Below are 16,384 nucleotides of genomic sequence, written 5' to 3'. Positions count from 1 at the left end.
AGGGTTTCCATTGAGAAGGTTTTCATTCCCCTGTATATATTGTCTCTAGGGATGGCAGTGGACCGAGGGAAAGGGGAGCCCCGCCCCGTTTGGACCGGGGATGAAGGGCATGAAACGGGGATGGAGGTGGGGATGAAGGTTAAAATTCATCCCCGTGTGGGGATGGAGGCGGGGATGGACTTATGCTTTCCCCTGCCACGCCCCATCCCCGTCTTGATCCCTGCCTTGCCCCGCCCCGCTCCATCCCCAATCCTTCTAAAGGATGACACTAAACCGAGGGGAAATAGGGCCCCGCCCCACCTCGCCCCCGTTTGGACCGGGGATGGAAGACATGAAACGGGGATGGAGGTGGGGGTGGAGGTTAAAATCCATCCCCCTGCGGGGATGGAGGTTCGGATTTTGAGATGGGGCGGGGGTGGAGACCTTGTCCCCCGCCCCGGTCCATTGCCATCCCTAATTGTCTCACCTCCGTATAGTTTCTTCTCATGTCTTCATAGTGTTTTCAAGTCCTCTTTTGCAAATAATACCCCACCGAAGTGTCCAACATGATCATTAGGAATTGATCGCTGAACTATATTTGTTATGAAAAACGTAATTATACGAACTATGAAATTTATGAAAATTTTGGGTTGTTGATTTTTAAAGCTTTACACAAACATGCTCAGATGCCATAATTGAATTATCCAAAAGCCAATTCTTTTTTTCTGTTCTTTCTTTTTTTTTTGAGGAAGAAGAAGAAAGCTGGGGTTAGGCAGACCCCTACCAGTTATACAACGTTCGCTAACTGCTCCCACCAAACAAGCGTAAGCCCCCCTTGGTATCCAAAAGCCAGTTCTTACTAAAGAAGTAGAACATATTTGTAAGGTCAGATTCCAAAACAAGAATTAAAAAAATGAAGAAATTAGAAAATTTAAACCATCCACACGCTCCGATTCCCTTCTGGAGGCAGCACAGTCGCGAGGGAGGGAGGCATACCGAGCATGGTACAATTCCATGTATTTTGAGAAAAAAGTTGGAGATTCCCTCAAGGATTTTCCTCATAAAATATTTGTCAAGTTAGCTAAGAGTGAAAAATATTTTTGAAATTCTTTTTTTTTATACCAACGGGTCTCCACTTATCTGGCGAGAGCAGTTAGTGCACGTTACCTTGTGTTGGGACGTTGCAAGTTCGAATCCCAATGGTATATGTTGTATAACTGATACGGGTCTGCCCAACCACAGCTCTGTTGAAAAAAGAAAATTATTTTTTGAATTTATGAAAATGCCCCTGGCTCTAGTGTATTAATAATATCAAACTAGATTGGAGATCTAAAAAGGCCAAACCCAAGGCAGAATTCACACTGCTAGTGAGTGGAAACATTGCAAAACGTTTTGCAGACTCATGGGGCCAGATCCGAGTTATTCAGATGGGTGATCACAAACCCTCACATTTTCAAAGATTTGAGATCCAATTTTAATGCAAAATGCACTTTTTTGTCAAAGGGTCGGTTCTTAGTACACTAATTTTGGGATCCTCTGATCTCCAATCATCCTCATATTAGAAATATCAAGGATATTCAAACACTCAGTAAGCAGGATGATACCTCGATCAAAGCTTCGTGGGAGGGTACCCTACCTATACAAGTTGGTGACAACAGGTGATTGACTAAACCACAAATTATTAACAATAAAAATCTTGAAACAAAATTCTTCTTCTTTTGAGAGTAACATTAACCCATGAAATTCTATAACTGAATCAAAATGCAAATACAAAGTAACCACAAAGAGTAAATGATATCAAAACACATTAAAAAATTACTACCCAGAAGACAAAAACTCGCTTAAGGAGAGTTATGACTAGGCCGCTAAGCATCAGAAACGTAGATGCTCCACAAGCATAAAAATAAAAGCAGGAAAAAATGTAAAAACAATAACAGGAAAATAGAAAAACACAATCAAATGATAAACACACAATAGGAAGGTGGTAGAGAGAGAGAGAGACAGCAATGCCGGGGCTTCCGTGTTTCTCATTGTTCGGTTGACCAGAACTCCACAAGAAGCAAATCAGAGGTAAAATGCCAAGGCAATATGTTACATATGAAAAGGTTAAAAGGTAATTTCATTGAACACCTGACACTTTTCGATTGCCTACCATCAGCCTACAGTTATTTGATATAATATTTCTTAACTCAACCGGTGATATGTAATTTCGCAAGCGTTGCGCATACTTCTGTAAAATGAAAATTTCTCTTTTCCCACTTTTTCTGCAAATTCTTAATTGCCAGGGAACACCTATAGAATTTACTATTAACATTCTGACAAACATGATGGATGGCACCATCACTTTCTGCCCATACATTACAAGGAAAAGATATATACACAATACAACAGCAAAAGGCAGAGTCAGAATTGAGAAGGAAAACAAAAAAGATGGCCCCCAAAAAAAAATTTGAGATTAGAGAAAAAAAAATTCCTGCCTCTTCATACCCGTCTATCCATTTAAAGATGGATTCCAAACTTTTTACAGCATCAAAACTCCAGAGCAGCCGTTTCTGCCCTGGCATGCTTTTCTGGGAATATGGCCAAATTCTCCATTAGTGTCCAGTCTACAGTGAAGTCCCCACCGAGGCCTTCTCATCTCCCCGTACATCGTATTTGTTAAACACTTTTTCCCGATTTTCTGACCACCAAGTTTCAGCTTGACGCTCGGAAAACCTTTTCCGACTGGCATAAATCATGGCCATTCCAACAGTAAATATAGATAAACGAGTGACAAGCAAAAGTAATCGAAAATCACCTATTCTATGCTGAAGATAGTCAAACCAGGAATTTCTGACTATCTTGAGGTTGATATCCAAAGAGTGGAGATTTGAAAGAAAATAAACTACTCGATGAGTACCTGAATCTCACTCGCTTGATATCCTTGGTGCCATCGCGGAGCGCCAATAAGGTTATATATACACCAGGTTCATACTGTTCAATCCATTCTGCTTCCACCTGATTACCACCAGCCAAAGTGGGGCTGGAGCCCTTTGGTCCATTCTGGACAGGCTCGGCTTCTGTCCCTGAAATTGCTGACGAACTGTTGGCCGGTGGCAATTTTTCTCCACCATTTTGCATTATTGAGTTCTCTGGCTCTCTCTGCCTTCCACTTGCATGATGGGATTTTTGCTCTTGAAAGTGGGAATTCACATTGGTGTTTCCTAGTCGGTCATCTCCTGAGAAATGTGTCTGGCTTTCTACAGGTTGATGGTGATTCACATTGTTCCCATGTTGGTTCTCTTCATTGGCATCAGAGTGGTGAATGGTGTTTGGCTCAACACCATTGGGCAGGTAAATTGGTCTCACACTGTTGCTATTGTAAACCCCAGGTGGGAGCCTCTCAGCCATATCCTTTAGCTAAATTTAATCAAAAAACAGAACAGAGATATACATAAGGAGTTTAGCAAAATCAACAATGCAATGATCACTAGAAAATAAAACAAACAGATAAATCAGGGAGCGGTAATATAAAATTGATTTCTTAAATGTACAAAAATGCCTATGAATAGCAGACGAGCAACATCTAGAAAGAATAAATCATGTCTAAAGTGATTTGATCAAGAAACTGATAAACTGGACGAGGTGTGAAGATACTTGGGACTCACGGTTGCAGTTTACATTTTTTAAGGGCACAAAAGAGCGCATTCATGCACAATTTCCTATGAAACGCACAATCCCTATGCACCATGTAGAAAGTAGATTTTTCACACTATAACAAGGTAGGTCCTCCTACAGTCCTAAGGGTTGTCATCTTAAAATCGCAAGCAATTTTGCATGCATTTGGATTGATGTAATGTAACAATGGCAAACAACAAACCTTGTACACCCAGCTTCGATCTTGCGGCAAGGGATGCCACCTGTGGGTTTCGAACTTGTGACGTCCCATCAACTTAGTGACATTCACAAGTCACCCCTACCAGATGAGCAGGGCCCTTGTGGGCAAGAATGGGGAATACTTTGGAAATGAAATATGGAAGTCTTATGGATTTCAGAAATAAAAAGATAAACCCTGTCCATGCACAATATTAGCGTTATAAATCAAGTAATTATGCAATTTTTTTATCTAAAAAGAACATAACATCAACATTATTATAATACGGTTAAAACCCACAAAGCCTTTACCCAGAAGATGCAGAAGATCATTGTTCATGAATACCACAAAAACTAGTCAGCAGCAAGTGTTAAACAAAACTGTCAGTTTGTGCCATCTTTTTTAAAAGAATTTCCCAAAAGGAGTATGAATTTCACAAAAAACAAACATTTTTTTAAGTATAAAAATGAACCATTGTTGGTGCAATGACAGTCCTCCAGCTGTCAGAGTGGAGTCCCAGGTTCCAGTCCTAAGAGTGGCCACTTCACGCAAAAGGTAGACGGCTAGGACCATCTGCAGTCCAGATAAGGTATGGCCCTTAGTAAATAATAGAAAATGGTCGAACTTTATCCTTAAAGCCAATCAGAAACAGGTAATTGAGCTCCTGTAAGAATCACAACTCCTTAATTGTGTAAGTCTCTTTCCTACTAAATGGAAATGAGATTTCCCTGCGAATTTATCAATGCCCTTGGAAGCATACTTTCACCCGGGAAGCAGTTGCCAGAAGCACCAACTTTAGGGAAGTGAACATCGGCCTAGGATTTGGGATACTGAATCATCCATTAGTCAAGATCTCATCTAAAAAGCAGTTGTCAACAGTTATCCCACGAATATGATAATGCAACATGATTCACCCTTGTGAGTGGACTGAGCATTTATTCCCTGTTCGGATATCCAGGACAATGCCCCCTAACCTGATAACACTCCAGGGCACCAACAAAACAATTAAACTAGCTCACGGTGTTTCCGTTCTTTAAGATTATCAAAGCTTAACCAAGAACAATGTCAATCACAAACCTAACAGTGAAGAATTTTTGCTAGAGCACCAATTAACCACTGGTAAGCTTGTTATTTTTCAAAATGTCATCCAGAAATTATGCATAAATTATCTATTATGAGCAGCATGCTGCAGTATCTCAATTGGACCAACTTTCATTATGCTCATGGTAGTCTCAGTTGAACAGCCTTCTTTCCCTATAATTTATTACACATTTGTTGCCTGGTTTTATGCTTCTTTCACAAGAAATCATTCCAAGTGATGCAAAAATGTAAGAAATATAACATAGACAGCTTAGATGGCCATGAAGAAACTGGACCAGTGTCCTATACACTCTTGTATTAGAAATAAGAATGTGCCATTGTGATGAAGAGTGCTGTCTGACACTCAAGAAAATGATATTTGACAAGAGTAGATTATAAGAAAAAACAATGGTTTATTTTTCCAAATACTACAATGGTTCCACAACTTATTCTCCTAAATAGGTTCTCTAGTGGAGGAACTTATCGCTGTCAATTGCAGACAAGCAGTGTCAGATAACAGATGTCCATAGCAAATTATTGAGAAGATTTCTGCATGAAACATAACATCTGATTCTTACATACCTGTGCAGTTAGAGATTTAATGACTTCCTTAGCTGCTTTGCATTTTGCAGATTCTTCGGCAGCCAGTGACATAGCTTCCTGAGCCTTCTTTGCTGATTTCTGCAGTTCATATTCTTGGAACTCACATCTTTGTCTCAGACTGTCAACCTAGAACATAAGAGTGCAAATTTATAAGATGACAATTTCAACACTGGAAAAAAACATCAACACATGCAAATAATTCCTTTACCTGGGACCGTAACTTCTGCACTTCCTGGCTTAAAAGTTCATTTGTTTTCTTAAGTCCATCAGCAATGCCTTTTGAAAAAGAAAGGCCTCCTGTTGTCGGAACAGGTGTCAAAGAACGAGGAGGACTGGACTTCCTTGAAAAAGGAGAAACCGCCCTAGAATTCATTCCAGATTGCATAGCTGGTGTGTTCATCGGCTTGGGAACAACACGAGCAGCTGTGCTTGGTAAAGCAATGTCTTTTAACTGTAACAGAGTAGCCATCTGGGAAGGTAGAGCTAGGATCAAGGAATCAGGCTTCTTGCCGTATTTGGCTATTTTTCCATCCAAATACTCAACAAGGTCTGACTTTGAAGATTTAGTCTCAACCCTCTCGAACCTATCTTTGTTTTCACCTGATAGACGAGGCACACTATTCTTCTTGTTATTTGAAGGACCACCAACTTCTGATATTTTGTTAAGCTTGAAATAACAAGAATCACAAACTCGATACGCCTTGCCAGGATTAGGAGACAAAGCCGCTCTTAATGCTTTTTTGGAGCTGCAGGAATGACAATGCACAAGTCCACAATTGTAGCAATGATGTTTCTTTCTTGTAAAACCAAATGCCTGCCTGCATGCTGAGCACTGTGACTGGTCTGTGCCAGATACCCATTTGTGGAGACATATCGCTGCAGTAAAATTTGAGCCACAAGAAATATGTTTAACATGCCTATCTTTTAGAGCCTCAACAAGTGTGGGTGTTTTCCGATCTTCAATATCTCCATGGCCTAATCTTCCATTGGCTCCTTTTCCCCAAGTGTAAACTTCATTTCTCGATGTGAGTGCAGCAATATGGTAGGATCCACAACAGATCCCTTCAATGGATTCACTTACAAGTTTATCTTCTACCAAGTAAGGTATCTTTCCATCAGACTGAGGATTGCCAAGTTGGCCATAAACAGTGCTTCCCATGGTAAAGACACGCCCTGATGTAGTCAATCCAACTGTAAGGCTGTGTCCACATGCCACCTTGTGAAAATTATACTCAATAAGGGAAGGCACACATGTAGGAACTGTCCGTGTCTCTTTATCCCCATGACCAAGACGGTTCTTGTCTCCGTCACCCCAGGTGAACAACTTTCCTGATGAAATACTAGCACTAGACTGTGTCACAATCACCTCTACCACAGCAGCCGTGTGCCACACTCCACATGCAATTGCAATCGTCTTCAGCCCCTTCAAAGATTCAACTTCTTTTGGGAACAGAACACTTGCTCGGTCACCATGCCCCAAGGCACCAAATGTTCCATCACCAAATGTAAATAATTGCCCCATTGAAGTAATCAAGGCGGTATGCCATACACCACAAGAAACTGCTGCAACCTGAATTCCTTCCAGAGCTCCACAAACTCTCTTGGGTATCCAGTGGCTAACATCACTGCCATGGCCAAGAAGTCCAGCATTATGTGTGCCATCCCCCCATGTAAAAAGTTCACCAGCCATAGTAACTGCACATGTATGGAACTCACCACAGGCAACAAAATCAGCACCGCATGCTGAAAACGACTCAACAAGTCGAGGTTGACTAGCATCCATTCCAACACCATGCCCAAGCCGGCCTCCAGATTCCTCACCCCAGGTAAAAACTTCTCCTTGTCTGGTAACCAGTGCAGCATGCCTTCCCCCACAAGAAACACCATGAACATCTAAAACTATGTTTGATTCGAGAGGCCTAGGAAGCAGTAGGTCAATTCTAGGAGTTCTACCATTTCCATTAGTCAGAGTAGCATCAGACAAAATCTGCCCCCAGACATAAACATCTCCTAAAGCGTCACAATCATCCTGAGCAGAACCCTGACTAGAAGAGCTAGGGGCACTTGAAACACTAACTCGAATAGCATCTGAACTTGCTCCTCTAACTTGCATATTTGTATTATCTATCCCTACATCTGATCTAACTGAATTTGTGGCACTTTCAAAGGAGTGAGCTCTCAAGTTTTTTGTATTCAGGCTGGTGGAACTCTTCTGAGAGCTAAACTCTACTGTGTTACTAAGGGAACTTTCACTTGGACTGCTGGATGTGAGATCACCACTATCCTGAAAATTTCCACAAAAGCAGGTGTTAGATATGTGAAGGCAATGACAAGAATAAATAAATCTCAAAGCAAAAGGCCATAACTTTTTTTTTCACCAACATATTGTTTTTCACCAATACATGCCAGATACTTGCCTAATATAGGCTAATTTGAGAAATAGAAGCAGGAGGTAATGTCCAAGGATGGCAATCCATCATAAGAGAACTTAATCTTGAAGATGCAATCGAGAAAGAGTATGCAGAAGCCACAAAGACATCTAGTTTCTAGTTACATATAGTCAATTTCACAGTGGTTAACTAAAAAAATTGGTAGCAACTGAAAGAGCATAAGTAACTTGTTAGAAAATTTTACATAAAAAATTGACCACAATGAAAAAGATACATATGAAATACAGGAAAATGTAAATGTGGCAGTATACCTTATTCTCATAGACAATGGATTCTATAGATGTTTGATCATCTTTTGTATTAATGGCATGAAAAGCTTGTTTGCACTCACAGTCATCTTAAAGCTGACTGTGCCAATATGATTCATATGTGCTATCATGGAGGCTTCCATATGTCCACAGGTTTTGCCTCTCCTGCACTTGGGAAGGGATTGGCATTTTGACAATGGATCTCACAAAATATTCAGTCTAGCAGTACCTGATTATGAGTTTACATACTTTTTTATTATTACATTCACCAGGAACAAATAAAGGTTGATCTCATCTGTCTGATCCAATAAAGCTTGCCAAAGACCAGTTCTGGGATAGGCTTTACAGCAACAAGGACTAACAGTTGCAGGCTTCCAGCCAATGCACAAGTTCTTCATAAAAAAAATTGTTACTACTAAGAGGACTATAGAATGCAGTTTGGTCCTCACAGAAAATTCTGTTGCCAGTGAGAGTAGAGATCAGCAAATTAGAATTTAGAACCAACAAATGATGGAATTATCAAGATTCCAGTGGCTAGGATACTGGAGGTATAGACTAGAAGACAATGAATCAATTTTGTAGCATTATGTATATATGAGAAGCTCAGTGATAGGACGGATGAAACTCTTATGTTCTTTATATATGCAGCATAATCAAGTTTGCAATGTTATATAACTCCACAAACTATGTCAGATAGACACAGATAGGGGTCCGGGACACCATGCAGACACGCTTGGTATGAAACACAAGTTATGTAAAATTAAGGGTCTGGGATATGGCCTCATCACACACACACACATATATATATAATATAATATAGAGTGATGTGTATCTTCCAGACCATTTATCTCCCAGACTGTCCCACACCTCTTTAAAAAACATATGTGCACATTTTTTGCTTAATCGAAACTTGTAGATGTGTTTATCATTGCATATTTACTAAAAATCATGTGTTGGATCAAATCAATTTAACAAAAAGAATTTGTTTTTAGTTAATCAAGCTTTTGGTGCAATATATACCGTTGATTTTTACATTGAGCTGAAAATACATCTAAACATCAAAATGCTTAAGCTAATACATGTTCTCTACTAAATAAAGCGTAGAGGTCACATCTATGGGTTTAGATTAAACAAAAAACGCATGCAAGTACGTTTTCTAAAGAAGTCTGGGATGGTCTGGGAGATAAATGGTCTGGAAGATACAGGTCTCTCTCTCTCTCTCTCTCTCTCTCTCTCTCTCTCTCTCTCTCTCTCTCTGTATATATATATATATATATATATATATATATATATATATATATATATATATATATGTGTGTGTGTGTGTGTGTGTGTGTACTATAGATAAAACTGGACTTGGTTAGGGTTAACTGAGTCTAGTTTTGGACAGAAATGGACCCCAGTGTGGTTGACTGCACCTGAAAATGTGGAAGACGTGCCCAAGTATCGCACCTGCACTGACGCAGGAGTGACACGGCTACGTTAGCCTTTTCGAAGAGTACATGTTACATATATATAGGAAAATGGGAACCTGCTAAATGAAAAGCATACAAAACCTACTAAATCAACCTAGACCGTCCGATACTAACATGATCGAATGGCCCTGGGTCATACTTTTTAAAATAAATTTGCAAAAATATTGTGATAATATCACGATATTTTCATTTTAGTGATATTTTGAAAATATCACGAGATTTCCCCGGATATTATCGGTTACCTTAATTTCTCATGATATTTTAAAATATTGCTGGCCATGATTATATATATGTACTTATAAAAGAGGGATGAGCGGCATTGGAGAGCCAGTATTGTAACATTTTAAAAATGACAAAAGGAGAATGGTTTGGGTTGAATGTAATTTACTTTTTTTATAGTACCCATGTCACACAAGATTTTGTTAAATGGCAAGGATGTGTTGTGATTAATTATTATCATTTACTAAATTAGTTGTGGTATAAATGTATTTTTAATAAATAGAAATTAGGAAAGCTAGAGAGAGAGAGAGAGAGAAATTAGGAAAGCTATTTACATCAGATATTATGGGAGAGAAAAATTAGGAAAGCTACTTAAATAGGGATCGTATGACGACAAGAGAGAGAGAGAGAGAGAGATTAGGAAAGCTATTTACATGGGATATTATGAGAGAAAAAAAATAGGAAAGCTACTATGAGGACATTAGAGAGAGGGAGAGAAAGTTTTAAGGTATTTACACAGGGATCTTTGGGGAAGAGAGAGAGAGAGAGAGAGACAATACTAGATAGGGATGTCAACTAATCAGATTTTATCGATATTCAACCAAATCCGACTCCACTTAGTCTAGGATTTGTTTGGTATGTCAAAACCATAACCGATTATAATCGGATGCAGCCATGGTTTTGATTTTTTGCTACTAGATCAGACAAATATCTGGATTTGATAGAAATCTGAATCCGTTTGCATGTAAAAAAAATGGATTTGGTATCACCTTCTCACTATCCAAATTTGAATTCAAATTAGAATCCATTTAGCCAACATCCGATTAGTCGGACATGGTATTGGCTACATCCGATCAGAATTCAAACCATTTACATTCCTATTACAAGATTAAGCTTTACTCATCATGTTTGATATGTGTGTGTGTGTGTGTGTGTGTGTGTGTGCGCGCGCGCACGTGCACACACATGCATTTTTACTCATGTTTGATTTGTGTGTGGCTGTGTTTGTACATGACCCGTTTGTAAGGGCGACTCATTTTCTAGTATATATAACATGCATTTAAAATTCTTAATCTAAACAATAAAGCATGAATATCATCTTAAGTATAAATTCTTGAACAATAATTCTAAATCATCATGATTAAAGACATTAAAAAATAAATCTAAGTGAAAACTTAAAATGCAATGTAATTAAATGACATTAAAGAAAAATATAAATAAACAATCAAGATCACAAAACGAAACAGATAAAGTTAAGGACACAGATAAAGTTAAGGACACGGTGTTGACTATGCCCAATACAAGTTTGATCATGTCCATGAAGTGTTGTGGTGTGTCCAGGTGTCATTGTCACGAAACGGCATGGAAACCAAGATACTCCAAACCGAGATCCAAAGGCCAAACCAACAAGCATTTGCATACAAACAATACACATTAAAACAAAAACAATACAACTATTGTGAATGAATGATTTCATTAATAATGAACATTAAAATACAAAAAAAAAATACATTAAGACCTCACTACAATATACACTAAAAAAATACCTAGAACTACTCATCACTCTCTCACCTCACAAAAGCACCCACCCACCCATATTTATAGAGAAAATAAGGAAAAAGACAGATTAAAAGAGAGAAGGAAGAGGCCCTTCTAGCCGTTGGAGCTAGTCCAATGGCTAGAACAAAGTAAACCTAGGTTGACCAAAGGCTTAGTCACCTAGGTTGACTAAGCTAAATATATATTATATAAATATATATATAATATACAAATATGTATACACACCAACGATACATTTATCTTAACACCCCCCCTCAAACTTATAGTGACTCACTGGAAGTTTGAAATTACAAACGAAGAAACCCATTATATAAAATGTCTTCCATGGACGTCATCATGTTCTTCCATTTGGTAATTCTTTAAAGGGTGCTTAATCATACGCTTCATAATCACAAAAGATCTTTAATATCATAAATGCTTAAAATACCTGCAAGAAAATCTAACAAGAACAATCTAACAAGAAATAACTATACTTAATTAACTAATAGAAAGATGATGGCTTTGATACCAAGGATGGTCAAGCACACAAACATACAATATATAGAAAATATTTAACAAGTAAATTTAACATTTTCAAAAATCATTGAAAGTAAAATATGATAGTCATTAAAAGACTTTGAATTAAAAGGTTCTTAGTTCACAAGAGAACATAATAGAATACTATCAAGAGATGCAAACAATAGTAGTGACAAAGTCATTCTATGGAAAACATGCACATATATATAAGATACAAGAAGTGATTTCCATCATTTAATTAAGCGAAGTCAAATACACAAAGATCAATTACATTTTGTAAGTAATATCAGTTGCTTATAGACCAATTTTAAGAAATAATAATAAACAAACATTCAAGAGCCCATGCTTATAAACAAGTGAAAATACAAAAAGGGATCCCAATGAGGATCCACACAAGTAAAATAGGAGTGTACAAGCACGGGTTTGTCAAAAGTAATACAAAGTGAAAACAATTTCAAGAGCAATCAAATGCTCACAATAGCCACTATGGGCTTACATAATACAACACAAAAGATTTTACTAATGAAATGCTTAGTAAGACATTAATTAAACTTCTGAAGACTATGAAAGATAATCAATCATGGAATAACTCAGGCAACTAATGCATACAATGCAAAAATGCATGAAAATAATCATTTTTCATAAAAGAGCAAATGAGTTTAGAAAAATTATGAAGAGATTCAGAAAATCTCATACATCATAATGAATGTATTTTGCAAATCAAAAGCAGTAGTTTGACCATCACAAACAATCTCCTCACTAGACCCTCCATCCTCAAAAAAACAAGTGTATTAACGACTAGAACAAGAGCATAAACATAATGTCAACAATAGGCTAAAAACACATACAAAAATGTGAATAGATATCTCGTCTATATATAAAGATACTTAAAATGAGTCTATCGACTACTAGAACAAGAGTATTATCTCAATGCCACTTACGGGCTAAACAAACACACAAAAGTGTGAATAAACATCTTTTTTATACACTCAATCAGCTACTAGAACAAGAATATAATCACAATATCACTTATGAGCTAAACAAGATCTCTTGTCTACATATAATGACACTTAGATAAGAGGCATAACAAGAATGAACATAAGAGGTAAGAGAGCTTGTAATGAAAAGCACACTAATGTTTAGCAATAATAATATCAATTTTAACAATCTTTCGAAACACCATCGTTTCAAAAATATAAATCCATCACAAAATTATATGCATCTATAACAATAACAATGGCCAAAACAACAAATGAGTGATACAACACACTCAAATCCAGAAATCAAGCAACTGGCAATTAGAGTCAAATCATAAGTTGACAATCTAGACTGACATAAAACAAGGTGCACTCAACTTACCCCAACAAACACTTTTGAATCAAAAACATGGATCTAGAGGCCAATCAACTATGAATCAGATCCAAGACTAGTATCAACACGACACTCGTAAACTTTGATAATTGCATACTGATAAAATGACTTGAGGTGCACATATATCTCACCTCAATGGCTAACTCGGAATACCAATAATAATGAGTTCAGAAGCCAATCAACCATTAATCAAACCCAAGGCAAGTGACAACACGTCACTCATAACCTTAGGGAATCTAGATTGATAAGATGACATCAGGTACACACATAACTCACCTCAACGGCTAACCATGGCCCATCAATAAGGCCAAGAAAAAAGAATGCATTATATAAAATTCTGTGACGGACAATCCAAATGCCATAAAAAGGCAATACATACAGAATTCAATTTTGGTGAGTTTATAAAAGAAACCGATTTGAAAAGACAAGGTTTCAAATCAACAATCCAATAAAGAAGATGAAATCTTTGAATGAATGTAGTGCAATCATGTGTACAACTATGTCACATGGGTCCGGGTACGGGTACGGGTGCAGCACAATTTCAAAAATTTTGAACACGGGATATATATATATATATATATATATATATATATAAGATTGTAAATTTTAAAGCAAAAAGGAAAACACGAACGAGACAGGGGGCTTCACCCCCTGCCGGACGAAGAGGAAGAAGAACAGAAGAGGGCATACCTGAGAGGACCGGTGGCTAGCGTCGCCTGCGGCTACGATCGTCGGGGTCTGGGTTGCCGACGAGACTGAAGGGGACGAGGAGCGAGGGACGGCTGGGGGAGAGGGAAAGATCGGTGGGGAGGGGTCTGTCATAAGCCCCTCCCCTGCGTAGCCTCTTTAGGGTTCGGCCCCGACCCCGATAAACATTTTGGACCCGAGTCGGACCCGACCCGAGTCGGACCCGACCCGAGTCGGACCCGACCCGAGTCGGACCCGACCCGAGTCGGACCCGACCCGAGTCGGACCCGACCCGAGTCCAAAATAAATTTTAAATATAGACAACAATAGGCTCGATCAAAGTTAATCGAGTCTATAAAGTGGACGGACTCGACCCCGGTGCGTTGACCGAGTTTGCACCATGTCTAAAGCCGCACCCTTGTCGGGGCGTGTCGACACGGGTGCGTCGACCTCCTAGCCGAGTCCGTGTGACATAGGTGTACAACAATATGTCACATGACAACTTTTACAATCTTGAATAAACAAAAGGCATGCTTAATATAATCAATTCTTCAAAGTGAAGTCATAAATCTACCAATCAAGGAATAAATGCACTAAGGCACATCATATACAAAGGATCTAATAACTCTTTAAAGAGAAGACAAGAACAACATATTATCTTAAAAGGAAGCCTTTTAGATTTAAATCATAAGTCTACTATGAGACAACAAAGACATGTAACATTAAGAAAATAACACATATATAGAGATTTTAGAAGAAACATTTATAATTCCAAAAGTAAACATAATTACCACCAATCATGAATACTTAAAGCAATAAGATAATAACTTATAGCCACATAGGCAATACAGAAGCTATGAAATTTAATATTGCATACTAAACATCACTCACAATGCATCAAACATAAACCTTCTAAAGGGCACAAGCACTAGAACCCACGAGGGGGCAAAATTTTGTATGACACATTTTTAGAGAAAACAAGTTAATATTGTGTCATACAAAATGCATTCAAGTACATGTGAACAAAGCATCCAATGCAAGAGTCATTTTCTATATGAATGACAAAGAGAGATGAACACAAATTATATATAAAAATATCCAAGATCATTCTCAAGCATAATTAATCGAGTATGTTTTTCAAAGAATTAGTTTTGCACAATCAAAGAAACATCTTAAAGTCAACCATTGAAGCCACATAAAATACGGGACATGAACATGTTGACATGAGAACATACAAAATATCCATGATATTACCAAAGAATTAAAAATCATGATGACTTAAGGTATACATCATACAAGATTTTAAAGTTCATAAGGAACACATAAAATTCACATAATATACATAAAAATCATGCTTTAACACATGCCTAAAGCCACCAATGATCATTACAATAAAACCAAATACACACAACAAAAGAATTAGTAGTTTGCAAGCAGCATGAAAGACATATAAGCATAGTATTTAAGATTTTAAAGGAAAAATGCATACTCTTGTAAAATATAATTTCCATGACGATATTCATCATATTCAAAACATATATTTCATGACAACATGCCTATGCATAAGTTCTAATTTTAATTAATTTGAAAACTATTAATTTTTAACATATTTAGCAAGAAGCTACTATATTTCAAATACATTTTCAAATGTATACCATAAATGTTTAAAGTAGAGAATTCAAAGAAAAATACATACCGGAATACAACACTCTCGAGTCCAAGCCGTTCATCTATTCAAATCTTTCTTTCAAAGCACAAACACGAACAAGTTACCAAGACCAAGATATCTTGCTCTGATACCATGTCACGAAACGGCACAAAGACCAAGATACTCCAAACCGAGATCCAAATGTCAAACCAACAAGCATTTGGATACGAACAATACACATTAAAACAAAAACAATACAACTATTGTGAATCAATGATTTCATTAATAATGAACATTAAAATACAAAAAAGAAAAATACATTAAGACCTCACTATAATTACACTAAAAAAGTACCTCATGAGTCACTTACCTTACAAAGGCACACACCCACCCATATTTATAGAGAAAATAAGGGAGGAGAAAGATTAAAAGAGAGGAGGAGCCCTTCTAGCCATTGGACTAGCCTCCAGCAGCTAGAATTCTAGCCGTTGGACTAGCCTCCAGCAGCTAGAATTCTAGCCGTTGGACTAGCCTCCGATGGCTAGAATAAAGTCAACCTACGTTGACCAAAGGCTTAAACAACCTAGGTTGACTAAGCTAAATATATATTATATAAATATATATATATAATATATATACATATACTCTATGTAAAAATATACTATATGTATATGTATACACACCAAGGATACATT

General features: G+C 37.6%; 1 protein-coding gene across 2 annotated transcripts in view; it reads right to left on the bottom strand.

The window, feature by feature from the left end:
- Window positions 1-2,075: 2,075 nt before the first annotated feature.
- The window catches only part of LOC149847152 (PH, RCC1 and FYVE domains-containing protein 1-like), a 40,564-nt gene continuing 26,255 nt past the window's right edge, over window positions 2,076-16,384 (bottom strand). For both annotated transcript variants that reach the window (XM_089996846.1, XM_089996847.1), the window contains exons 6-9: window positions 5,724-7,799; window positions 5,495-5,641; window positions 2,879-3,378; window positions 2,076-2,703 (exon numbers count right to left, since the gene is read on the bottom strand). In XM_089996846.1, coding sequence (XP_089852972.1) covers window positions 2,586-2,703; window positions 2,879-3,378; window positions 5,495-5,641; window positions 5,724-7,799 — 2,841 coding nt within the window. In that variant the 3' untranslated portion in view covers window positions 2,076-2,585. The remainder of the gene's footprint in view (window positions 2,704-2,878; window positions 3,379-5,494; window positions 5,642-5,723; window positions 7,800-16,384) is intronic.

Source organism: Nuphar pumila, chromosome 2, assembly GCF_984573655.1.
Source record: "Nuphar pumila chromosome 2, dmNupPumi1.hap1.1, whole genome shotgun sequence".
Classification (NCBI taxonomy): Eukaryota; Viridiplantae; Streptophyta; class Magnoliopsida; order Nymphaeales; family Nymphaeaceae; genus Nuphar; species Nuphar pumila.
This window is presented reverse-complemented; position numbering and strand designations above follow the sequence as displayed.